The sequence below is a fragment of the Arvicanthis niloticus genome, chromosome 1 (genome assembly GCF_011762505.2).
Source record: "Arvicanthis niloticus isolate mArvNil1 chromosome 1, mArvNil1.pat.X, whole genome shotgun sequence".
NCBI lineage: Eukaryota > Metazoa > Chordata > Mammalia > Rodentia > Muridae > Arvicanthis > Arvicanthis niloticus.
Genome location: NC_047658.1, coordinates 107,034,712 through 107,060,194, shown reverse-complemented (window position 1 = coordinate 107,060,194; position 25,483 = coordinate 107,034,712). Strand labels below are relative to the sequence as shown.

General features: G+C 39.8%; 1 protein-coding gene and 2 pseudogenes across 9 annotated transcripts; 1 reads left to right on the top strand and 2 right to left on the bottom strand.

Moving 5' to 3' along the window:
- Nucleotides 1-21,081, top strand: LOC117719006 (olfactory receptor 13A1-like). 9 transcript variants are annotated; one of them, XM_076912775.1, is made up of 3 exons: nucleotides 5,085-5,154; nucleotides 14,217-14,278; nucleotides 18,135-21,081. In XM_076912775.1, exon 3 carries the CDS (start codon nucleotides 18,241-18,243, stop codon nucleotides 19,174-19,176), a length of 936 nt encoding a protein of 311 aa, XP_076768890.1. In that variant the 5' UTR covers nucleotides 5,085-5,154; nucleotides 14,217-14,278; nucleotides 18,135-18,240; the 3' UTR covers nucleotides 19,177-21,081. The 9 variants fall into 9 exon arrangements, with proteins under 9 accessions (XP_076768912.1, XP_076768921.1, XP_076768890.1 ...); XM_076912785.1 differs by having other exon boundaries at nucleotides 5,102-5,154; nucleotides 18,138-21,081; XM_076912770.1 differs by having other exon boundaries at nucleotides 5,110-5,185.
- LOC117719633 (transcription elongation regulator 1 pseudogene) lies at nucleotides 13,846-15,272 on the bottom strand (annotated as a pseudogene).
- Nucleotides 21,082-23,410: 2,329 nt separating the features above from the next.
- On the bottom strand, nucleotides 23,411-24,715 carry LOC117719557 (olfactory receptor 13A1-like; annotated as a pseudogene).
- Nucleotides 24,716-25,483: the final 768 nt, after the last annotated feature.

Genomic DNA, 25,483 nt, shown 5'->3' with positions numbered 1-25,483 from the left:
ATGCCCACATGCTATCATCAGAGTCTTTGTGCAATCTCCACTCCAGCCTAGCCCCTAATAACAAAGACTTCAGATGAAGTACTCTCAGCAGAACACAGAGGCATCAATGTATACCATGGTGAGACCTTCCACACAGGAAATGAGAATTCCACGACATCTTAGGAGATTTAAGCAGAGGACGTGTAAATAGAGGAACTTCTCCTGCCCACAGTATGCGACTCCCCTGACCATTGTCCTTCACATCAGTCTGCAGGGAGCTTGGGTCATGCATCCATGAGTCTCCCTTAATTGATCCTAAGAGCTTTCTCCTTGAGTTCCTATCCCAAGAGGCACCAGGACAAGTACCTGCCCCTGGACACAACAATGACAGGTATTTGTGAAAGTCAATGACCTCTACACAAAGAAAGACAGAGCTTCAGAGGAACACTAAAGACTTGCTGTTTGCAGGATAGGAGAGTGTGTGCTCAGTACAGTGTGCACTTTTGTGGAAGCCATCTGTCACCTGAATTCACTGTGACATGGAAAGGTCAGTGAAAGCTAATCTTGCACTGTGACTTTTCTGGCTAACTGGGAGCTCTGAAGCAGGAGTCTCACTATAAAAGTGACATTTGTCCCAGTGTTTGGATGTCAACACAGAGAAAGAAAGAGCATAGTCATGCTCTCAGCGAGGCCTGAGGTTGAGGAAGAGCAATGGGTCAGAGAACAGATTATGATAGAAAGATTTGGCTTTATATCCCATTGTATAAACAGCAGAATGTCTACCTTCTGGGTTTTCCCCTGCCCCTATGTTTAAAACCTGACTTCTTCATTCATCACCCACAGTACTCACACTAATTTTGAAATGAAAACAGCAGATTTGGGTTAATCTACAATCTATATATGACTATCTAGGACTTGAATTTTGTCTTGTTGGGCTGTGGTATTTACAGAGGATGGTGAGAAAATGCTGCAGAAGAAAGTCTGTTCCCCTGCTGTCCCACTGTTGAGGGGCAGAATATGAATTTCACCTTCCAGAGGGGTAGAGGACCAGGAGAACACAGCCACCAGAATCAAGTGAACAGGGCTCCTAGGAGCTCACAGAGACTGAAGCGTCAATGACAGCACCTGGGTCTGCATGGGTCTGCACTAGGTCCTTTGCATCTATGTTAGGGTTGTGTAAGCTTGGTGTTCTTGTGGAACTCTCAACATAGGGACTGAGGGTGTCTGACTCTTTTGACTGTTCTTAGGATGCTTTTCTTCCTACAGGGTTGCCTTGCCCAACCTTGGTATGAGAACTTGTGCCTAGTCTTACTGTATCTTGTTATGTCATATTCAGTTGATATCCCTGGGAGGCCCCCTCCTTTCTGAAGGGAAACAGAGGAGCAATGGATCTAGCAAAGAAGAGAGGCCAGGGGCAGGCAGGAAGACCTGAGAGAGGGGAAACTATAATACAAACAAACAAACAAACAAACAACCCATCAGCCCAGCCCTGCTAGTTTTAGCCATGTCCTGTTTGCTGCAGATGAGAGCCAGGATGACTGGGAATCACCTAGAGAAACAATTTCTGCTGTCTGACTTTAAGTATCAGGGAAATGGCTAAATAAAGAGGAGTAGGGATGTGATAACAGGGATGGAGGGATAGATGCTTTCTCTATCAGTTTTGTTTTGGTTTTTGTTTGTTTGTTTAGGTGTTTTGTTTTTGTTTGGTTTGGTTTGGTTTGGTTTTGGACAAACCATGGCATCTGCAGACACTCCAGTTTGTGTCCTTGGTGCAAATCCTCAGATGCTTTGCTCCTGGTTGTGGCTCAGCTTCTGAAGGTTTTCAAGTCAGCCTTTCTGAGATCTGCGTTACATGTAGCCATGTGTGCTTGTTGAGAATTTGCTCCCCTCAATCTCTCCACTTAGAGACCAGATTCTCCATTGTCCTCTTAGGCACAAATGGCAACACTAGTAATCAAAACTAAATTCCCAAAAGAACCAGATGGAATTATGGAAGGGGGACTTGGGTGGACCCAGCTTATCTCTGTGCATCACATTGTGTCTGGTTGAGCAATTGGAAAACATTGATAATTTTCCCCTCTGTATAGCAGTATCCCATTTGAGTAAGATACTACTATCTGACATGTCTATAGGAATGACAAACATCAAAATATGGCTTGCTAAACCTAGTGTGTATGAAAAGACTATTTATGGCTTTCCACAGGTACCATTCTCCTCTCTGTCATGTATGAAAAATATTCCACAGAAAACCTCTGCATTTGACTATTGGATGCACAGGTGTATGGCATGCCCCAGGTCCAGTCAAGGAAAAATGGCAGTCATTGTCCACCAAAGTCTCATAGACCTCTTTTCTCTGTAGTTTATCTTCTGTGATGGTACAAATACTGAGGCTCCTCCAAGACACTCTACAGGGGATGCCTGGTTTGATCCATATGAGAAGCCACAACTGATACAGGGTGAAGTTAGTACTTTTCTTGTGAAGATAGCACATATTCTTTGTGGAGCTTAGGCTTTCTGAAGTCCTGTGTCTAATCCAGCCTTTTCCCATCCACGGATTCATGATCTTTCTGATCTAATCTCCTTTACACTGTTTATTCTTTAAGAACAAAGCCTCCTCTAGTTCACTATGCAGTCTCAATGTAAAGCAGGGAATCCCAGAATCCCACCCATCTGATGTCATTAGTTGTTCCTATTCTAGGTACTTCAAGAGGCACAAACAGGAGGAGCCCTTCACAGTGACACCTACTTCTTACTCCGTTCCTCCTTTGATCACATCAGGTTCCCCACACACCCATGCCTTGGCCTGACCAAGCCTAATTCCCTTTACTGAGAGGCCCTGTTTTTCAGGCTTCAGCTACTTGTTTTAACTGTTCTGTTTTTATTTCTAAGTGTTGTCAGTGGACACAGGTGGAATGTGTTAGTTTTCAATGTGGCTCTTTAGCTATGATCAGAAAATTCAGCACACATGCTACGGAATCACTAGTGTTTTCCTGTGTTTGACACAGACCTGTCACCTGCTGTGTGCACACTTACACTCTCCCCCCTCTGATATCATGTGAATGCATGGGTGTAGGTTTGGCCATGAGACTGCACCATTTGCAAAGATATTGAGTTATGCTGGTCAAATGGCAAGTCTCCATCAGACCTCTCCAGTAACAATCCTATTCCACAAAGGTCACACTCCCCTTTCTGATTGTTTACTCCTCTCCACTTTAAGAAATGAGGCCCCCGTTGTCCTTAATATCATTCCCACCTGCTCTAATGAACAACATTTTGAGAACTTTGATCAAAGTAAACTTAACAAGTGAAAGCAATCTTCCTTTATAGTTTTCAAGGTACACTCGCGGAAGAGAATTACAGTTTTTAAACCATTTTACGGTTTTACAGAATGCTTTCTTTCAGGTAGCCCAGTTCCATGAAGATGCAGGACATTTTCATGATCCCTGAAGTCTTCTCACCACTGTCTTGTTCAGGTCTCAATAATTAAGAGGTAGCACAGATCTGCTACAGATCTGGGTTTGGGTGCATTTTCTTCCACGTGAAAACATGTAACTCCATTGCAGGGTTATTTTACACATCTTTTTCCCCTAACATAAATATTTTTATTAATTATTTAGGAATTTTATACAATGTGCCTGATCATATTTGCTTCCCATTCCTCCCAGGTTCACCCTCCCACCCTTGCCCCTCCCCCCAAAAGTGTAGCTCTTCACAGTTGGTGGATTCTGCCTGGAGGGTTAGGGGGTGAGAAAGGACTCAATTTTCTTAAGGGACCGGTCACTGAGAGTTTGGCATGCTCCTGTGAGTATACAGGGTCCGCAAATTGGACTTGCTGGGTGTTTTGGGATTTTGCCTTTATTTTCTTTTTTCTTCTTTTTTCCTTTCTTTCCTATTCTACAAATCTTAAGTTGTCTGTTTCCATTTGTCTTTTTTGTGATATATTCTTCTGAATTGATATATGAATAAATCTGCCATGAAGGTCATCAGTCATGCTGTTATTTGTAACGGAAGGTCACTGCATATGTTGATGGGACATAGGCTAATAATTCAATATACACATATTCAAAGTAAATGTTCATGTTTCTGTGACTTTATCGTCTCTGTCTTTTCAAGTTTTGAGCCCCTCTCTTCTTGTTATTTGGTAATACATAAGATGATTGTGGAGTGTAGTCACTCCTCTATGCAGAGCCCTAGAACTTACTTTTCTGTTTTAATGTGCTTAGTTCTTATTGTCCCATCTTCCTTAACACTCTCTCATCTTTGCTATTACTATGTCTATTGATAAATTTCCTATTAAAACAGACTTTTCTAGTTTCCACATGTGAGCAGTGAATGTGGTCTATCCATGTACATGCACAGTGGACCATGCTTTTCTGGTTAAGTAACGTTCCACTGCGTGTGCATACTACCTTTTCTTTATCCCTCATCACAGATGGATGCTGATGCTCATTATTTGTTATTCTGACCACTTCTCCACAAGGGAGTGTTGGTGTCTCTCTACTGTGCTGATTTCATTTCTTTCAGTTACATACCCAGCAGTGAAGTTCTGGTGGGTTTGCAAGCTTTAACTCTAGTTTATTAAGGAACAGTCATACAGTTTCCCCAATGGCTACACTAATTTATATCGGTGTAAGTTTGATGTTTTTTAACTAACATTTGTTGTCTTTGTTTTCCTAATGGCCATTGTGCTAGTGAGATGACATCTCCTTGTTGTTTGATTGGCATTCCACCAATGACTAGTGAACCTATTTTCATATATTCTGTAACAGATTGCAAATTTTAGAAATACAAAATCAAATTATGTGTTCATTTATTAAACTGGATTATTTTTCATTTTTTACTTTGAAGTCTTTATTCTGGATATGAATCTCCTGTCAGATGATTACTTTGAAAATATTTGTTAATTTTTATTTGCTATGTTAACATTTCCTAGGCTGATATAATCTCACTTGTCTATTTTTGCTTCTGTTGTGCTTTGAGAGTTTTATCTGAAAGAATGCTGCTTATTCAGATGGTTTGAAATGTTCCTTCTTTTCTTTCAGGCATTAGCTTTGATCTTTGATCCTTTTGGATTGGTTCATGAAGAGAGCAAGGGAAAGATCTTGTTTCATTCTTTGGCATGTGAACATCCAGTTTTACCAGCATACATATTGAAGAGGTCGTCCCTTCTCTCCTGTATGTTGTTCATGGTACCTATGTGAAAACGGTTGGTAGCAGGTTCCTGTAATCATTCTTTGGTTCTCTGATCTTCCCCATGGTCTACTCTCTCTTTCAAGATGAGATCAAGTTCTCTTGGTCAGGACAACATGGTGGGTGTCTAGAAACCATGCATAGAAATGCTCATACATTGTTCTTTTGCTCAAGACTGCTACATTAAGCCCTGACTTCAGGTCTTCTATGTTTTCATATGAATTTTGAGATTGCAATTTTCTAGTGTTATAATGAATATTATTGCATTGATGCTAAAAAAATAATTTGGATAATACACAAATTTTAACAATATTAATTCTTTCCACCTATTTCCTTCTTTTTAATAATTATTTTATTTATTTACATTTCAAATGATGTCTCTCTTCCTGGTTCCCCCTCTACAAGCCTCCCCACCCCATTCCTCCTCCCCCCCTAGACACTAAGAAGGTGCTCCCCCACCCTCCCACCCACTCTCACCTCACCCCTCTAGTACCCCCCTTTGATGAGTCATCCAGCCTCCATAGGAACAGGCACATCCCCTCCCGCTGAGGTCAGATAAGGCAGTCCTCTGTTACTTATCTAGCAGGAGCCATGGACTGGCCCATGAATGCTCTTTAGTTGCTGGCTTATTCCTTGGGAGCTCCGAGGGATTTGATTAGTTAATACGTCTGTCTTCCTATGGGGTTTTGATCCCCATCAGCTCCTTCAATCCTTCCACTAACTCTTTCAGTGGGGTCTCCAGACTCAGTTTAAGTTAGGGTCTTGCTACATAGCTCTGGCTGTCCTGGAACTCACTCCATAGATCAGGCTGACCCCAGACTCAGAGAAATCCATCTGATTGTCTCTGCCTCTGAGTGCTTGGATTAAAGACATATGCCACCACAGCCCAATTTGTTTTGTAATTTTCATTAAAGAGTTACTCACATCCTAGCTAAATCTATTCCTAATATATTAGGGGTTTTTCTACCTATTGTGAAAAAGATTCCTTTGCAACTTTGTTGCCAGCAATAACATCCATTGGTATATGAAAATGTGACTCGTTTCTTGAGCTGATCTTGTGTCCTTAACCTATTTTCTGCTTTTTTTGTGATGTGGTTTGTTGTTGCTTTGCTTTGTTTTTTGTTATTGGGGGTTTTTGTCCATCTATTCCCTTTACTCTGTTTATGGTCAAGGTTGTCATTATCAGTGTCTTCTGTGTTGTTTCATTTTTCTCTGTTGGTTTTGAATATCTCTTTCTCTTATTTTCTTCCTCTCTGCCATTCACCACTGTGACTTAGTGTATTGGCTGACAAGATTTTATTCTTTTTATTTCCTCTTGTATATCTGTCCTTTACTGTATTTTACACTTTTTTCATAGATATTATTTTTCTTCATCTCAAGATTTGAGGCTACCTTAAAAATATTTTGTAGATTTCTCTGGTGGTTGTGAATTCTTTCAGGTTTGCTTGCCTTGGGAAGTCTATATATCTATTTCTTAATGACATTTTTTGGACATATTCTTCATTGGAAGTTTTACTTTTAGTCTAGTTTAATTCCCTTAAATCTAATTTGGCTTTCTTCTGATGATTTTAGAATTCTCTTGGTGTTTTAGGGTCTTTACAGCTTATGTATGAGGTGCCTAGTGAGGTGACTTTCCCATGATGCAGTCGTGCTGCACCGAGATATCTGTCTCTTCCAACATCAAGGCTTTATGAGTATTATTTCATTTAGTAGTTTTTCTGTGACTTGACCTATTTTTTATATAGCTTTACCATTTGAAAATAGCTGGCAGTGATACAGGGTAAAACATTAGCCTGCCCTACTGTGTAAATGTCTCCACCTGATGCTTAGACAAGACCAGAAGTTGTGTGTAGTATCTGTGGCCTAGGTATGAAGACTTTGGTTTCTTCCTGATGCTAGGTCTCAACTCAGAAGACCTGGCATTGAGTTCCAAGGTGTGTTGGCTAGTTTTATGTCAACTTGACACAAAGTAGAGTCATTTTGGAAGAACTCTTGACTGAGAAAATGCTTCTATAATTGCCTGTAGGCAAGTCTGGAGTGCATCTGCCTAATAAAGGATTTATGTGGAAGGGCTCAGCTCACCATGGGCAGTGCCACAGCAGGGTTAGTGGTCCTGGGTGCTATAAGAAAGGAGACTGATAATGACATTCCATTATATTCATGGATCAGTGTCTTGCTCAGTCATCTCCAGAAAAGCTCTTTCCTGTAGTATATACAGCAACCCATAACCAGATATCATGCAGAATGTGATAGAACTTGGAACTTTCAGTCCTACATGGAATGTCTCAGGGCTCAGAGAACCTCATAAAAGAGAATGAAAAAAGAGTATAAGAGCTGAAAATGATGAGAAACACCAAGAAAATAGGCCCTCTGTATCAGCATGATGAAAGCTTGTGTGAACTCACAGAGACTGAGGTAGCTTTACATAGGGCCTGCACAGGTCTGCACCATGTCCTCTGCACATGCATCATGACTTCCAACTTAGTGTTTTCATTTCATTCCTGAGTGTGGGAATGAGTGGGTGAGTCTCTGATTTTTATCTCTTGGATTCTTTTTCTTCTTGTTGTTTGTCTTGTCCAAATTCAGTGTGTTAGTTTTGTTTTATCTTATTTTATTATAATCTCTTAGAGATCTGTTTTCTAATGAGAGACAGAAAGGGAGTGGATCCAGATAGTAGGGGATGTGGGAAGACACTGGGAGAATTAGTGAGAGGAGCAGCTGTAATCAAGTTATATAATGCAAGAAAACCCTGTTTTTAATAAATGGAATTTTTTTCAAAAGGTTGAGCAAGCCAGTGGGCAGGGTTCTTCCATGTTCTCTGCTTCAGTTTCTGCCTTCAGGTTCCTTCCTTGGGCTCCTGTCCTAACTTGCCTTGATGATGTATAGGAGTCTGGGAAGAGTGTGTGTATCAAATAAACCCTTTGTTCCCAGGTTGCTTTTGGTCATGGTGTTTTATCACAATAGAAACCCTAAATGAACCCCCTATGGGAGTTCCTGTGTGGTGGGGGGAATGGGGTAAGGGGATAAAATCTGAAATGTAAATATAATATCCAATAATAAAAATAAAAAAGAAACCCTAAATGAGACATAAAGCAAAGATCTGTCTGTGCTTGCTTCCCTGTCTTGCTCCCCCATCAGTGCAACTGTCTTCTACATTATGTTGCCCCATGTTTAAGAAGATGTATTAGTGGTGGAATCTTAGTTCCCTATCTAGTGGTCCAAGTGTTTAGCTTTTAGGTACTGGCTGAGGAAAGGAGTCATATAGATCTGATCTGTAATAGATTTCAAACTGGTACTGAGCTCAAGCCTAAGGGCTTGATTTCTCTGTCTCTCAAATATGAGTCCTCTCACTGGTAATGGGGAGCTCTTTCCTCTATGCCATCTTCAGTCTGTAATGTGTTATACTGTACTAATATCTATGGCATCTCTCCAGATTCCTTACTTCTTGTATAATTAAGTTAGTGAATAAACAGCTTTCACAATTTGTACATCTATGGTAGATTATAATTGGTGAACCTTAGCCATCACCTTGCTAAATGAGATTTGAACTCCTGGGATAAAAAACCTTTGTAATCAGAAAGGCTTATTATTATTTCATATAGTTTGCTGTTTTGGTCCATCTTCAGTATTTATATTATGCTCTCCTGTTACTCGTTTTCATGTTTTTAGTAACTTGTGCTGGTCTCATGAAATGTTGGTTTTCTACTGTTTAAACCTCAGTGAAACTCAGCTGAGCAGAACTACACAGCCCTGGGTTTGTTCATTACCATATAATTCTCCATTAAGTCTCTCCAGTGTAACCACTGGGTGCATTTCTAAAGTAACAATTAATTTCTTATGGATAGAAATGGTTTTGATTTTTTGTTGCTTTTTCCCAATGGTAGCTGTTTTCAATTAGTCTCTACCATTTTTGTATCTTCAAATATAATTGTCATATTTTTCAACACCTTTACTTTTAATCTCTTGAAGCCCTACTAGATATTTAAACCTTTCTTCTAATCTTATTTATGATCATTTCTCTTATTTTAATTTTGATTAATTTCCCAGACCACTATCAGCATTGCAAACTTTCTAAAAGAGCAATGTATTTTCTCCACTGTTTGCTTTCTAGTTCATCATTTTCTTCCTTGTACCACTTTGGATTTAATTGTCTGTTACTGTTCCTTAATATGGAAACATAAATCATTGATCTATAATCTTTCTTATCCTTTTGGATAAATTTGTTTTCGATAGACATCATGTCCATAAACTTGTATCTAAGCATTTCTTTCCATTGATTATTATTTCCTTTGGTTATTATTTTTTAAAACAATATGTAGATCTGACAAATCTGGAACTATCTAGACCAGACTGGCTTTGAATTTCCTGTCTTCCAACAGCTGAGATTTAAAATGTATTACCATCATACCCAGATTTCCACCAATTTTGAAGTGTTATAATTTTTTTTTTGAGACAGGGTTTCTCTGTATAGAAACCTGGAACTCACTCTGTAGACCAGGCTGGCCTCGAACTCAGAAATCCACCTGCTTCTGCCTCCCAAGTGCTGGGGTGTTATAATTTTTAAAATAATATTTTATTAATTCTTTGATAGTTTCATACAATGTATTTTTATCATGTCCATGCTCCCTCCTAACACTTCCCAGATACATCCCACCTCCTTACTCTAACTTTTGATCTCTCTCTCTCTCTCTCTCTCTCTCTCTCTCTCTCTCTCTCTCTCTTTTTCTCTCTCTCAAAACTCACTGAGTTCAGTTTGTGTTGGCCAGCAACTCTTAGGTGTGTGAACTATGTTGGAATGTGGCCTATATACCAGAATTACATCAATTAAATAAAACTGACTGTCGTTCCTAGCAGGTATCAGTTGCCAATAGTTCCTTAGTGAAGGGTGGGACTATGTGCCCACCTCTTCCTCATGCTGGGATTTTGTCTGGCTTGAGCTTGCGCAGATCTAGTGTATGCTACAAGATCACCATGGCATGTACATCTGCCCATTGTTTCCAGAAAACATTATTTGTTTTAAGTCATATACCACCTCTAGCACTTATAATCTTCTTTTCTTGCCCTCTTTCATGAAGATCCCTGAGTCTTGAGGAAAGGGTGTGGTCTCCCTTTTAGGCCTGAGCACTGTGACCAGTGTTCCCATAGCTAGCTCGCAGGTCTTTGTATTAATCACCATCTACTACAACTTTTACATGAGATACCTTCAGCAAACCTCTCTCCCTTAGGGTACACGAATCTATGCAGAAGAGTAGGCAGAAAGACTAAGAGCCAGAGGAGGTAGATGACACTAAGAAAACAGTGTTCAAGACACAACAGGATTGATGTACATATGAACTCAGAGACTTGAAAGCATGCACAGGTACAGGGTTTGTGCAGTTCCAAGCAAGAGGGAGTCTCAGTGCTGAGACAGGAAAGTGGACACAAGCTCCCATTCCTAAGAAGTGATCGCCTTGACATCTTCCTGCAATAGAAAACTTAGTTTTCTTCAATGGATTCTCACTGGGTATATCAACCACACTTAAGGGTAGGTTCCATGTACAGTAGATGGCCAATATGAAATGAATCAATGACGTTCCTGTAGATTTTTGTCTTATTTTTTATTTGGGTATTTTTAATCTTAATAGTCTTTTGCTTATATATTATAGTTTTTAATCTTGTGTTTTCATGGGTTCTGATTTTGTATGTGTATGTACATTTCTTGTGATTTTTAAAAATTCTGGTTTATTTGTTTTTATTTGCCTGTTTATTTTCTAAAGAGAGAGAGAGAGAGAGAGATAAGGCATGGAGTTGGATGGACAGGGAGTTGTGGACTATCTGGGGGAAGATAGGAGGGGGATTAGGATACATTATATGAAAAATTACCTTCAATTATAAACGAGAAATTCAAAACAATAAAAAAGAGGAATAGTTAGAAGATCCAGAGAAAGGAGTAGCAGCAGCAGCAGCTTCTCTGATAAGTGTTTGGTGATGCACTGACCTATGGTTATAAATTATTAGAATTCATTTTAATGCTAGTTTATTTAGTAGAATAACAGTAGTAGATTTTCCCCTACAGCCTATAACCTATCTATCAAAGGTTGCTGGCCTTGTTCATAGTGGCAAGTGTGGGTTCCATCTTGTGCAGTGGACCTTAAATTTAGTCATAATGTGGTTGATTTCCCCCATAACATTTGAGCCACTATTGTATCAGCAGGCATCTCTTGCCAGACAGGCTGTTGTGGTAGCTCATGAGGTCCAGACCTGGGTGAGATTTATGATGATTTTTTTCTTTTCAAGTAATGTGCAAAGCATCTTCACATCAGTATCCACTTGATTTCATGTTTGTTGTTCAAGTTGGTGTTGTCTCCAGCAATAGAATCTTACCAGAGAATTACCAAGAGCAACAGCAATGGCAGGTTATGTCTGAGGCTCTTTAGGACCAAGTAATTAATATCTCAGAAGAAGGTAGCCATTTTCTGGTGCTGGAAATTTATTTGATAGCATGTAGTGTCTAGTTGGGGTACCCCACTATATGGTAACTCCTTTTAAATCCTTTTTTACATTATGTGTATACATTTAATAGATATATATTATATATATGTACATATATATTCTACTGTAGTAGGTTTCCATGTGAACTTTCCAAAAGATTTTTAATTCTACTTATCCTTTCCTACATTTCTTCCTCTACCTTTTCTCCCAACCTCCAACCCCCTTTTATAATTCTTATTTAAATTTCCTCTTCTCCTGTTTATACACTGTATTGCAACTTCTCTTGCTTAAAAGATCCATTCTCCCCCATGGTGTCTTACTAGATTCTAATTTCTATGAGCATTCTAAAGGAAATACACATAACTAATGCTGAAAGAATAATATCCACACGTGAGAGAAGTTGGGTGATATTTGTCTTTTTAGGTCTGGGTTACTTTGTTCATAATTGCTTCCAGTTCTATTTTCCTGCAAACTTTATAATTTCATTCTCCTTAAAAGCCAAGTATGTTCCATTACTTAAGTACCATGATTTCACTATCCATTCATCATTTTATGAACATTTATTTTGTTTCCATTTCCTAGCTATTGTGAATAGATCAGCAATGTTCATGAAACAGCAAGTATCTTTTTAGGAAGATATATAGTCCTTTGGATAAATGCCTAAGAGTGCTATAGCTGGAGCATGTGGTAGATCTATTTCCATCTTTTTTATGAAACTCCATACTAATTTGCAAAGTGGTTGTATCAGTTTGCACCCCCACTATCAGTTAACAAGTGTCCCGTTTCCCTGCACCTTTGCCAGCATCTGCTTTCATTGTTGTTGTTGGCTTTGTTTTGTTTTGTTTTGTTTTTTTCTTGGCCATTCTAAGGCAAGATCAAATCTCAAAGAAGTTTTTATTTCTATTTCTTGGCTGGCTAGGATATTGAGTATTTAAAGAAATAGTTTTTTTTTTTTTTTTTAGCTATTTATATTTCATCTTTTGAAAACTCTCTGTTTAGTTCCATTCCTCATTTTTGTTGGGGTGTTTGCTTTCTTATTGTTTAATTTTAAAATTTATATATTCTAGATATTAACCCTTTGTAGAATGTATAATTGGAAATGACTTTTGGCCATTCTGTAGGCTGCTCTTAACTCAAATGGTGTTCCTTGTTGTACAGACATCTTATACTCGTATGTGAGCCCATTTGTCAATTATTGGTCTTAATGCTTGTGATATCATGGCCCCTTCCAGAAAGTCCTTTCCTTTGACAATTAATTAAAACACATTCCATATTTTCTTCTCTATCGTTTCAGGGTGTTGGGTCTTTTTTTTGTTAAGAGTTTTTAAAAAATATATTGTGTAACAATAATCATTTACAATCCACATATATAAAAGGGTTGGTTTATTGTAGTTCAAATACATGAATTCAACATTCAAAAATCTTAAAATTAAACTTTTTAGAAACAAAAGTTCAAACATTCAAACAGGAGTAGTTTACAGGGACACCCAGAAAGGGAGTTTTGTTGTCTAATTGAGAACATTGGTAGAGATCATTCAGTGGAGAATAAAGAATGTTTAAACCAGGATTCCATTCTGGCCAACACATGAGTTATGAATGTAGTTCATACCTGAGAAGAAATTACTAAATACATCTTCTCCTGGGGTAAACAAGACTTGGCTTATAACTCAAGGGGGAAGAATCAAAGCACGTATGTGAACAAATACAACTAAACTGTTCTTTAGAGACAAAGGATAAACACATGTCTGTTATAATATTCATAGTCTCTGGAAGAATTGAATTCAGAGTTTTCTCTTTTACCCGCTTAAAAACAAAATCAAAACCAAACTCCAACTTCAGCTTTCCTGGAGTCTGTGGTATATCCAAGCTCCTACCACAGATTCTCCTGTCTTGCTGAGTAACACTGCTAGTAAGATCATCACCAAGTCACTGGCTTCCACACCTTATAAAAGAATGATTTTTAGCTTCAAGATTTTAAATTTACTAGAGACAGCCTATATTTGAGTATGTATGACAGCCACGCCACACAAAGAAAAGCATTAAATATTTTCAAAGTGTTCTGTTCAGAGACTGCCCACAATTGCTTCTTCTGTTAGTAAGGTGGTTTTGCAATAAGTTGACTAATGCACATATATGTAAAAACCTGAAAATATGGCTCATGCAAGCATTTTCAATTAACAGCGAGCCTGTGGAGGGTATTTAGAATTATTTTGTTGATCGTCTCGTGGGCTCTGATGCTGTGGGAGGTGGAGATGGACCTCGGCGATCCAGGTCATCAATATACGCCACGATTAGTTTCCTCCTCTCTGGTACACAGTCCAGTACTAGATACCGTTTGTCATTCTGCAATTTTTTTTCTACATCTTTCAGGTGCTGATCAGATTCTTGGATTAGCTTTTTGGATCTATATGTGATGAATTTGGTCTCTTTCAAAAGTGTCCTGAAGCCAGCTTTGGCAGTGATGTATTTGTCTCTGATGTATTCTTCAAACTCCCTTTGTTTTTTCCTGTCACTGGAGGAGAACTTAATGCACCGAGGGTCTTCCTTAATTATTTTTTTCACTTCTTTCCATGTAGATGTTAAGGTAATCTCAGAAGTTTCATCCAGAAGCTGTCTAAAGTGCTTCCTTTTCTTTTTGGTAAGTGCTTCAATATGTTCATTAAAGAGTTTCTCTTTCTCCTCTTTCCAATAAGGACCCAGATTCCCTGCGGTGGTCTTTCCAGAGGGTCCTCCTAGTATCAGACCAGGACACATCTGAAGAACATACCATGTCAGACAGAAGAGCCTTGAAATTCTGGATAGCTTCTTCTCATTTGTGCTGCTCTCTCTCCTGATCAATTTCTTTAGTTTGTTCAGAACGTGCCTTTTGAACTTCTCTTTCACATTCTCGAAGGCTTGCCTCAATGCGGGCTTGCCTTTTCAGCTCTTTTTTTTTTTTTTTCTGAGTCTAAATTCTTAGCTATTTTCTCTATGTACTGTTTGAAAAGGTCTCCTCTCATTGATGAACTATCCACCGCTTTATATCGTGGGTCACTTTCTACTTTGTCTTTTACTTTGTTCCATAGAGACTGACTATCCAAGTGATGATTAGATAACAGTTCAAAGAAATCTGATTTAATCTTCTCACCTCTCGTCTTCGAATCTTCTTTTTCTTTCTTCCCTGCAGCCACCACAAATTCATTAAATAATGCTTCTCTATCTTTCATCTTTTCAATTGCTTTGAATCTTGAATCTTTAGCATGTTTGGCAGCAAATTCACTAAAAGTAGCTCTTGGATTAAACTTTGCTTCTTCCATCATTTTTTAAAACTCTTCCTTGGCTTGCATTATTTTGTTTTTCTTTTCCCTGCATTCTTCCTCTGCTCTGGTCCTGACATACTAATCAAACACCTGTTTTCTTTCTTTAGGATTGAGAAGCAAGTACCGAGGGTCAAATACTATCTTGTGCAACTCCTTCTTCCATGTTGAAAAGGCAGACACCCCTCTCTCTAGGAGCATGTCCTTGAACTGCTTCATTCGAGCCTCCAGAGGGACAATGGCCCTTTCTCGGGCAGCTTTAATTTCAGCTTCCATGGCAGCTTCTTTCTCTGAATCAATGTCTTTATTATCATCTCTCTTCCGCTTTTCTGCTTTAATAGGCTCAATACTACATAGGTCAAATACTATCTTGTGCAACTCCTTCTTCTTTAATTGCACCCATTGAGAACTGCCACTTTTGGATGGACAGCATTGTTGGAGCTGGGTGCCTTAGCTTCTTAAGAAGTTTTAAAATTTACATCCCAATCTCAGCTTCCCCCCTCTCATCCCAGTCCCTCAGTCTCACCTCACCTCACCTCTCCCCATATCCCCCTCCCTTTCTCATCAGAAAAGGAAAGCTTCCCATGGATAGCCACCTACCTTGGCATATCAAGTTACAGTATGACTAGGCACATCTCCTCTTGAGACTAGACAAAGCAGTCCAGTTAGGGAAAGGGGATCTAAAGGCAGGCAACAGAGTCAGAAACAGCCCTGCTCCAGTTGTCCCATGTGAAGACTAGGCTGTACATCTGCTACATATGTGTAGGAGTCCTAGTTCCATTCCATGAATGCTATCTGGTTGGAAGTTTGGTCTCTGTGAACCCCTATGAGTCCAGGTTAGTTAATTCTGTAGGTTTTCTTGTGGTATCCTTGACCTCTTTGGCTCCTTCAGTCTTTCCTCTTCCACAAGATACCCCATTCTCTGCCTGATGCTTGGCTGTGGGTCTCTGCATGTTTCTATCAGCTACTATGTGAAATCTTTCAGAGCACAATTATGATAGAGACTACACCTGGATCTTATAAAGGCATTTTTTCAATTGAGATTTTCTCATTTCAAATGACTACAGCTTGAGTCAAGTCGGCATAAGACTAGCCAGCAGAGATGCTGCCTCTCCTGGATTGCCTCTTTTTTTCTTTGCAATAGACCGTGTGTATGTACCTGTGTGGACATATTTATGGGTCCTTAAGTCATAAGATTTAATATATTTCTCTGTCATTTCTTTTGAGATGTGTCATTTTAAAATGTAAACCTATTTTTTCCATGTAATTAGAGTTGTATAGATTTGCTGTTGGTATGGTGATAATTCTATCAAATAGCAAACATTTTTGACAGGTTTCAAATTTTCCAGCTCAGTCTAGATTCAATATTCATCAACAATTCCTGTATTAAAAAGCAGGTGAGCCCTGGATGTGGGATTTATTACCACCTATGGGTTATTAGTACTATCAAGAGAGTAATTCAAATTTCAAGTGTGGTTTAATTAGCTAGCCAGATAGAAAAGCTGCCAAGACCATTAAAAGAATTCACTTTTGTAATTCTGTTTCTGTATAGCTACTTAATTTGCCAACTATTCATTAGATTCACTAGTAGAATAGAGAAAGAGAAGGGGGATGCAGAATGGGGAGAAACATGGTCTGATATAATGCTGTCACAGGGATATAATGCTGTTATATACTACATTTATATACTATATAAATATAAATATAGTATATGAGCATCTCTAGTTTGAAATAGAGATAGTTATGTTTAAAATTCAATACTTACTACTAAGTTGTGGAGAAAATAGCTTGTGAATTGTGAAAAAGATTTGTGAGATAAAATATGATCAAAGAAAATGAAGTGTTATGCTACTGGTACAGGAAAAAGTGAGGAAATGGTGAGCACTGCTATATTAGGTACAATATCTTTATTTTAACCTTGAGCACTGAAGGAGAAGTGCAAAGCAAATAATATTTCCACATAAATATCACTGCATAAGATTGTCACATACAGGCTTATATATATGGGTAGAGTGTGCTCACATATGAACTTATGAAGAAACCTACAGATAAAACAGGTGGATGATATCTGATGGATATCTCTATATCTTAACAAGCTGAAGGATTATGAGAGTTGTGGTGGATTTGGACTCAGGGCAAAAGAGACAGATAACTTAAGGTTCACACTCTTCACTCCTTGGATGATAGAGGGAGAACCTGAATGTGTTGGAAATGACAAGGAGTCATAAACTGGGCAACAACTAAAGACACTGGGAACATGAGTTATAATGTTCGGAAATCTATAGTTGCAGGCTTGGAGGACCAGTTGAATGAGACAGGTAAGAGGATGTAGAACACCATTCTTGTTTTGTAGAACAAGAATCTTCTAATTATCTATCAAGTGCATATATTTAAAGTAAGACAGTGAGTCAGAGAGAGGGAGCTGTGCTCCACAGAACATGTGTCTTGAAACACTAAACTGATGAGGGTAAGCTTCCTGGAAAGGTCATTAACACCACACAGGAAAAGCTGTGGAGAATGACAACAATTCAACAGTTGGAATGATGTCTTTGATGAGACTGTGGTTCACAGAGACATAAAAGCCACAGAAGTACTTTGAATGTACAGGCTTGGGTTTTGACAAATGGTCTCTGGGGCAGTAGATTTGAGGTGAGTTAGAGTCAGAACCATATCATCAACAAAAAAAAGTCACAGATCACAGTAATTTAAACTCAGAAAATGCATGGCTACTTGCCTATGGGGGATGCCAATTATAATGTTGAGTAGTGGGTAGTAGAGCTCCCATTCCAAATATCAGAGAAGACAAAGTGACTGGGAATCAAGAGGTCAGGTGATAAAACAAGATATAAGAAACGTATCAGTGTGTATCCACCCAAACGATGTCATTGTGTGGAGAATACCTGCTGTGGATGGGAGGAGTAAATAGCTTTTTCTCCAATCACTGTCAGATGATCACAGTGCTTGGTAGTGATGGAGAAGTAAAGGATAGGCAGGCTCTGAGTGAGAGATGCTCCATTCAATCTAAGTGTTCAAGAAGACGGGGAAAGACACCTCGCTTGATCCAAATCAGTAGAGTAGGAGATTTTAGATAAAAAATTAAAAGTAATTGAAATATATGTGGTTTCCAAAAAGTGTGGTACAAATGCAAGACAAAAGTTTTTCTGTGGGAAATACATTTACTCCTCTTCTTTCTGACAGCAGAAAATTTTAAGGTGATCAAGTTTGAAAATCAGATTAGTGGTGGTAAATTGTGATATTTTCTGAGAAGCTGATAAACACAGCAGTGAACCTGATACATTCCATCATGATGTCAAGGCCCAACCAGACAATAGTGACAGAGTTTGTGCTGCAAGGGTTCTCAGAGCACCCTAGTCTAAGACTGCTCCTGACAGGCTGCTTCCTGTCCCTCTACACGATGGCTCTAATGGGCAACACTGTGATCATTGCTCTGGTCACCTCCAGCACTGGCCTCCACAGTCCCATGTACTTTTTCCTGTGTAACTTAGCAGCCATGGACATTATCTGCACCTCCTCTGTGCTGCCCAAGGCACTGGTTGGTCTAGTGTCTGAGGAAAACACCATCTCCTTCAAGGGGTGCATGGCCCAGCTCTTCTTCCTTGTGTGGTCCTTGTCTTCAGAGCTGCTGCTGCTCACAGTCATGGCCTATGACCGTTATGTGGCCATCTGTTGTCCCCTCCACTACAGCTCTAGAATGAGTCCACAGCTATGTGGGGCCCTGGCCATGAGTGTGTGGTCCATCTGTGCACTAAATGCGTCTATCAACACTGGTCTGATGACACGGCTGTCATTCTGTGGACCCAAGGTCATCACCCACTTCTTCTGTGAGATCCCCCCACTCCTCCTGCTCTCTTGTAGCCCCACATATATAAATAGCATTATGACTCTTATGGCAGATGTCTTTTATGGAGGTATCAATTTTGTGCTTACCCTGTTATCCTATGGCTGCATCATTGCCAGCATCCTGCGCATGCATTCTGCTGAGGGCAAGAAGAAGGCCTTTTCTACCTGCTCATCTCACCTCATCGTGGTTTCTGTGTACTATTCATCTGTGTTCTGTGCCTATGTCAGTCCTGCTTCCAGCTACAGCCCAGAAAGAAGCAAAGTTACCTCGGTGCTGTACTCACTCCTCAGCCCAACCCTGAACCCCCTCATCTATACACTGAGGAACAAGGATGTCAAGCTAGCCCTGGGCAGGCTCTTACCCTCTTTCTCACATTAAGTGGAGATGGGTAGAATATTCTGCCCTGGGCTGTTCCTAAACATGCTTTCCTGAGAGCAGCTTCATGAGGCAAAGTGTACCTAGCGCTGCTTCAGAAAACCTTTTTCTGATGTATGTACCGGACAATTCCACTTACTGTAACTTCCAAAACAACAGAATTCTTAGAGGCAATATAACCAAACACTCAAGCTTTATTTCCTGATAAATACACATAATTTTAAAAATAATTAAAGTTTATATAAATGGAGATTTCATGTTCCTGAACTAGAAGATTTTCAGTGGGTAACAGTGATATTTGTCATAAAATAAAGCTCTGTCACCCAGTGCCTTCCTTTAAACATCAATGAACCTTGTTTCCAAACTACAGCTAATGAATCTAAATTTCATAAGGAAGCTTGACAGGCCAGCATGGCCACAGTGTCTCGGGAAGACCAATGTTGAGAGAAATGGGATTTCTTCCTTCTTAGCTATGGTAGTCAAAGTTGGTGATAATGGCATGGAGAGAGAGCTAATTGATGGAGCAGAGATGGAGAGTAAGCTTCAAAAGTGAACTCACATGTATTGGTCCTGCTGATTTTTTTTACAAGGATGAGACAATTAAACTGAGGGAAAGACTATTTTTAACAGTTTGGGGAGAAGTAGATAACTGACTGCACACAGATCATAGAGTGGATGCTCCCAGAATGCCATAAATAAAAATCAACAATGATCACAAGTAAAGAAGCAAATGCTAAACTCTTTTTTTTCATCCAATATATGTTAATCATATTTGTTCTCCTTTCCCTATTCCTCCTAGCATCTCCCTACCTCCTTACCCATCCAATGTTATTCTCTCTCTCTCTTTTTCTCTCTCTCTCCTTCTCTCTCACTCTCTTTCTTCATCCTTGTGACTAAAATACTTTTCCAAAACATTTATTTTGTCTCATGGTTTCAGAAGCTTCGACCATGGCCATTTGGCTTTTTGTTTTGGTTTATGGCCAGACAGGATCTCAAGGCAGTGGGCTGATGTGGTAGAGATACTCCCGCCCATCATGGCAGCCCAGAACAGACAGACAAAAAACACCTGTGCTCAGGTGGCTTTTTCCCTCTCCCTTTAGCCATGATTTCCAGTCCCCAGTTACTGGGATGGTGCTGCCTCCATGGAGAATGGATCCCTGCATCAATGAATCATTTCTGGAAGCATTGTCATCTGCATGGACAGAAGTGTCCCTCGATGATCTCCTACATGACTCTGCACTCAGTTAAAGTGACAATAAATGTTAACAACTGTAAATCATTGGCCTGACATGTTTTGCCTGTTAGGTACTTTCACATTGTTTGCCTCATCTTTAAGTCATATTTTGTGCCATTTCTTCTGTCATTAGTTTTGTGACTGATATTTAAGCTGTAACAACTGATAATCACACAAACACTGAGTTTTTACAAATGCTTCCAAACACATACATATGCACACATCTCATAAATATATAATTTGGAGATTCTTTGATGGAGGATACCTTATGGCATGTTAGCATTATGTACTGGAACATACTATTCCAGGAGAAGTCAGGTGACATAAAACACAACAGACACCAGGGCCTAAGTCAGAACTGTGACCTCTGATATGGCAGTGTGTCTAGAAAAGGTCTACTTTGCTGGTATCTTACCTCTCAGATTGTTGAAATCAGGGGAAGTTCAGTAGGCATCAGAGGTTGTCAAGCCCAATATCCTATCATTATCTACTTTTCTGTAATGGGTGTCCTTCTCTTACCTACTCTTCTGTAATGGATGTCCTTCTCTTACCTACTCTTCTGTAATGGGTGTCCTTCTCTTATCTACTTTTCTGTAATGGGTGTTCTTCTCTCATCTACTCTTCTGTAATGGTGTCTGTAGAGTGAAAAATTATAAAGATCATTTTATTAAATATATACAGGTTTTTTCTTTACCCCTAGACCTGAGCAAAAGAATGCAGGTTCACTAGTTCCAGAAAGCAGAACTGAATGTAAGATTTCAGGCCTTCACTGCCCTGGGATACATTCTGGGAGGAATACATTATCCCTGAGTCAGAGGACACTTGCTGGATTAACATTCCTCAAGCCTCAGGGAAGAGAACCCACCTGTGGGTGGGGAAGGCCCAAAGCAGGAAGACACATTCCTGACCACAAAGAAAAATGCAAGTCATATAGGTGAGACTGAGAAATAGTTGGGCAAGTAACAGGGCAACAACTGAGAAATTGTTGGGCAAGTGACAGGGCAACAACTGAGACATAGTTGAGCAAGTGACAGGGCAATAACTGAGACATAGTTGAGCAAGTGACATGACAAGACCACATTTTTTAGAGGAATGGGTATACAGAGTGTTTTCCACATGACCCTGATTCACTTAGGTTGCGTTCCTCTGGAATTCTCTGCTATTTTTATGTTATGTATCCTTGACAACCCCTCACCCCTCTCCCCACTCCCCTGGTTTGTGGTTTTCCCTTTTAAAAAGCCTCTCAGCTTGCTTGTCTTTTGTCAATTCAGCTCCTGCATGAGCAAACTAATTGACCTTGGTCGGCCAACTCTCCCTAATAAACCTCTGCTGATTGCATCCAGGTATGGTGTCTTGCGATTTTTGGGTGCCGTGACTTCCCGAGACTTGAGTAAGGGTCTCCTGAGTTTGGGGGTCTTCAGTGTTCTTCCCTTAACCTGAGATACAAGCTGTGCTTTAATGAATGTTATGAAATGATAATAGGAAAGAAGTAAAAAAAAAAATCAAACCAGGGCTGCAAGAGCCTACAGGAGGCATGCACTGAGAGTAGAAATTTCTTATCTCCATAACAATATCATAGGGACTGTTGAAACACACATTCAAGGAATTTAATTATGGCTCACTAAAGAACTTATACTCTCGAATTAATTAGCAGTGAGGTTTGATTCATGTAAAGGAATTTTAATCCAGCAACATGCTTGCTCTGGCAAGGGATCATATCCAAAGACCTTCTAGTCCTGTGTGATCCAGCTGGAATGCCATACACCTTTAATTCCTCTAGCTGGACTACATTAGAACACACCTTTAATTCCAAACAATGACATCTAGGTGAAAAGCAGTTCAGTAAGTGCAGTTCAGTTGAGTTCAGACAATACAGTAGAATTCAGTTAAGTTCAGTTCAGGGCACTTTGGTGCAGTTCAGTTGAATGCAGTTGAATTCAGATGAGTTTGTGCAGTTCAGTGCGGGTCAGCAGAAGCAGTTGAAGCCAGAGAATAAGAAGAAGCCAGAAGATTAGAACAGATTGCTAGAGTTAGTTTGAAGCCACACAGAACAATTCAGTAAGAAACCAAGAGAAGAGAGATAGAATCAGCTTGTGAAAGATATAGAAAACTTATGAAAAGTATAGAAAGTTTTTATGACCCCTAGACCTGAGCAAAAGAATGCAGATTCACTAGGTCCAAAAAGCAGAACTAAGCAGAACTAAATGTAAGATTTTAGGCCTTCACTGCTCTGGGATACATTCCACATTCCGGGAGGGGTACACTATCTCTGAGTCAGAGGACACTCGCTGGATTAACATTCAAGAAAGGAAGGGAAGGGCTAATTAACATTCCTCAGATCTCAGAGAAGAGAACCCACCTGCTGGTGGGGAAGGACCAAGGCAGGAAGACACATTCCTGACCACAAAGAAAGATGCAAGTCATCTGGGTGGTTCCAGGAGTTAGCTGACTTTCCACTGTTTTTATGTTATGTTTCCTTGGTTACCCCTTCACCCCCTCCCCCCCCCATTTGTAGGTTCCCCTATATAAGACCACCCCTGACCAGGCAGTCTTGTCAATTCCTCTGCCCCTGCATGGGTTACATAGGTTACAAATTGACCATCAGTCGACTGATCCTGAAATATACCTCTTTCTGTTGCATCAAGAATGGTGTCTCATGAGTTATTGGGTGGCCACAAATTCCTGATGCTTGAGGGATGTCCTCCCTTCATGGCGGGGGGGGGGGGTGGGGGTGGGTCTTACACTTGTATAGGAGTTTAAGACAGAACAACTGAGTTGAACCAGCCAGCTAGAGTTCAGAAAGAACTAGAAAGTATCTTACTCAGCAGTAAGCCTCTAAAATGACAATTGCATCTGGCAAATAAAAGTTACATTTTTGGCAAATAAAACTTACAGGTTTGGTAAGTTGCCAAAGTAGCTTAATGTTTAAGAGCACTGTACTTACTCTCAAACACATTTGAATGTATTAAGTATGTGAAAATGGTAACATCTTAGCCTATGTTCTCAATAGTCAGGGGATGCATACATGAAGTCTTCTTTCTGCTGCTTCTTCTCTGATCTTACAGAATTCATCTCTAATGCTAGAGTCTTCAAACGGAAAATAATTTTTTTGAGGGATGCTTTGAATCCTTTGTTTTTTGTAGTATAAATGAGGGGTTGAGAGATGGGATCATAGTGCTATACAAAATGGTTATGGCCTTTTCCAGGAGCCCAGCAGATCCCACAGTAGGCTGGACATAGGTGTAGATCACTGTGGAGAAATATAGGATGACCACTATGGGGTGAGCAGAACAGATGGAGAATGGGCATTCTTTCCCTCAACAGAACAGATAAGCAGGATGCTGGCAGTGATGAAGCCAGAGGAAAGCATGGTCAATAGGAAGTGTAGGCCACTCAGGAACATGTCTACAAGGACTCTTATGATATTATTGATGAAGGTGGGACTACAGTATAGCAACAATGTTGATGGAATCTTACATAAGAACTATGATATAATATTGGAGCCACAAAAGGACAGTGGCAACATGAGACATGTGAGCACTAAATAGTTTACAGCACCTATGAACTACACAAAAGTTTCCAAGGCCACACAGGACCTGCATTCATAGTGGTGCCCTAGTACAAAGCTGGCAGATGGCCAGGTTATAGGCCATGCAAAGAGAAACAATAGCTCAGTACTCCAGACCCAAGTAAAGACAATCACTTGGGTGAGGCAGTCCTGGCTACAAGGCTCTTTAAGACTATGGGTAGGATGGTTGCCGTGCAGGTCTCATCCAGCAGAGAGAGGTTGAAGTAAGAGAAATACACAAGAGTGTGGCAGTTGTATGTGAACCTTCCCTTTAGTTTCTATTCTCTTGTCTCACAATTTGAATGAAAGACATGTCAGGGATATGCCCATGAAAAATAGTCTATAAACATGGTTTGTCATTGTGTGTCAAGTCCATGAGCAAATTGCTATATTCATCAAATGCCACCCCACATGCAGACATAGATGGCCATGCCCAGTGAGCTGACCATGTAGAGATAGCAACAATAGAAACAAAACTCAGCACCTCTACCTAGGAACCATTTGTAGGAGCTTCTCCATCCTCTGCCTCCATTTCCTGGAGACGTCAAAAATCTTTGACAGAGACCCAGCCTTTTTTTCTTATACCATCCCTATGGGTCACCCTCCAATACCTGGAGGCACTCTGTAACTGCAAACCCACTGGCCACACTGGCCTGGGAATCAGATAGATGATTTTCATATTCCCTCCTGCATTCTTTTGCAAATTCCTCAATGTTGCCCTTAGCCCTGTAGCAGACCATTTGCAGAATTCTGTCTTCCCTCTCAGACTGAATTCCTTAGGCACTGCACCGAACTTCACAGTAGACCAAGCTTTACTCCTCCCACTGGACTCTTCCAGCCCTCTCTTCCAGCCCATCCCTATTCTTTCCTGTTAGTCCCTAATACCTATAAACATGCTCTATTCATGACCCCCAGTGGCCATACTTGGCAGCAACTCAAGAGCAGGCCACCCACAGCCACAACATGTTCCTAAGACCTAGAAAGGCACCAGAAACCCAACTAGCAAAGAGAAGGCAAGACAAGACATAAACATCTAGAATCTCAACCATCCCAAATATAGATGCCTAGATACTTGCCCAATAGCACAATCATTAACATAAGAGACAATATGTCACCACCAGAACCCAGCAATCCTATTAGACCCTAAGAAATGTAATATAGTTGGAGCAGAAGATGAGGACATCAAAAAAGGTTTTATGATATGTTCAATGTCCATAAGGGGATATGAATAAATCCTTTAATGACTCTATAAAAACACAAACAAGTAATAGAATAAAATGATAAAAACAATTCAAGACATAGGAATATAATTACTAAAGAAAACTCAAACTGAGGCAAACTGGAAATAAAAAATTTGGGAAGTCAATAAAACAAGCCAAAAAAATGCTCAAAGGTAAGTCTCACTAATGAAGTATAAAAGATGGAAGAGAGACTCTCAGAAATTGAAGATAAGATAAAAGAAATAGATACCTTGGTCAAAGAAAATATTGAGTGTTTAAAAATCCAGG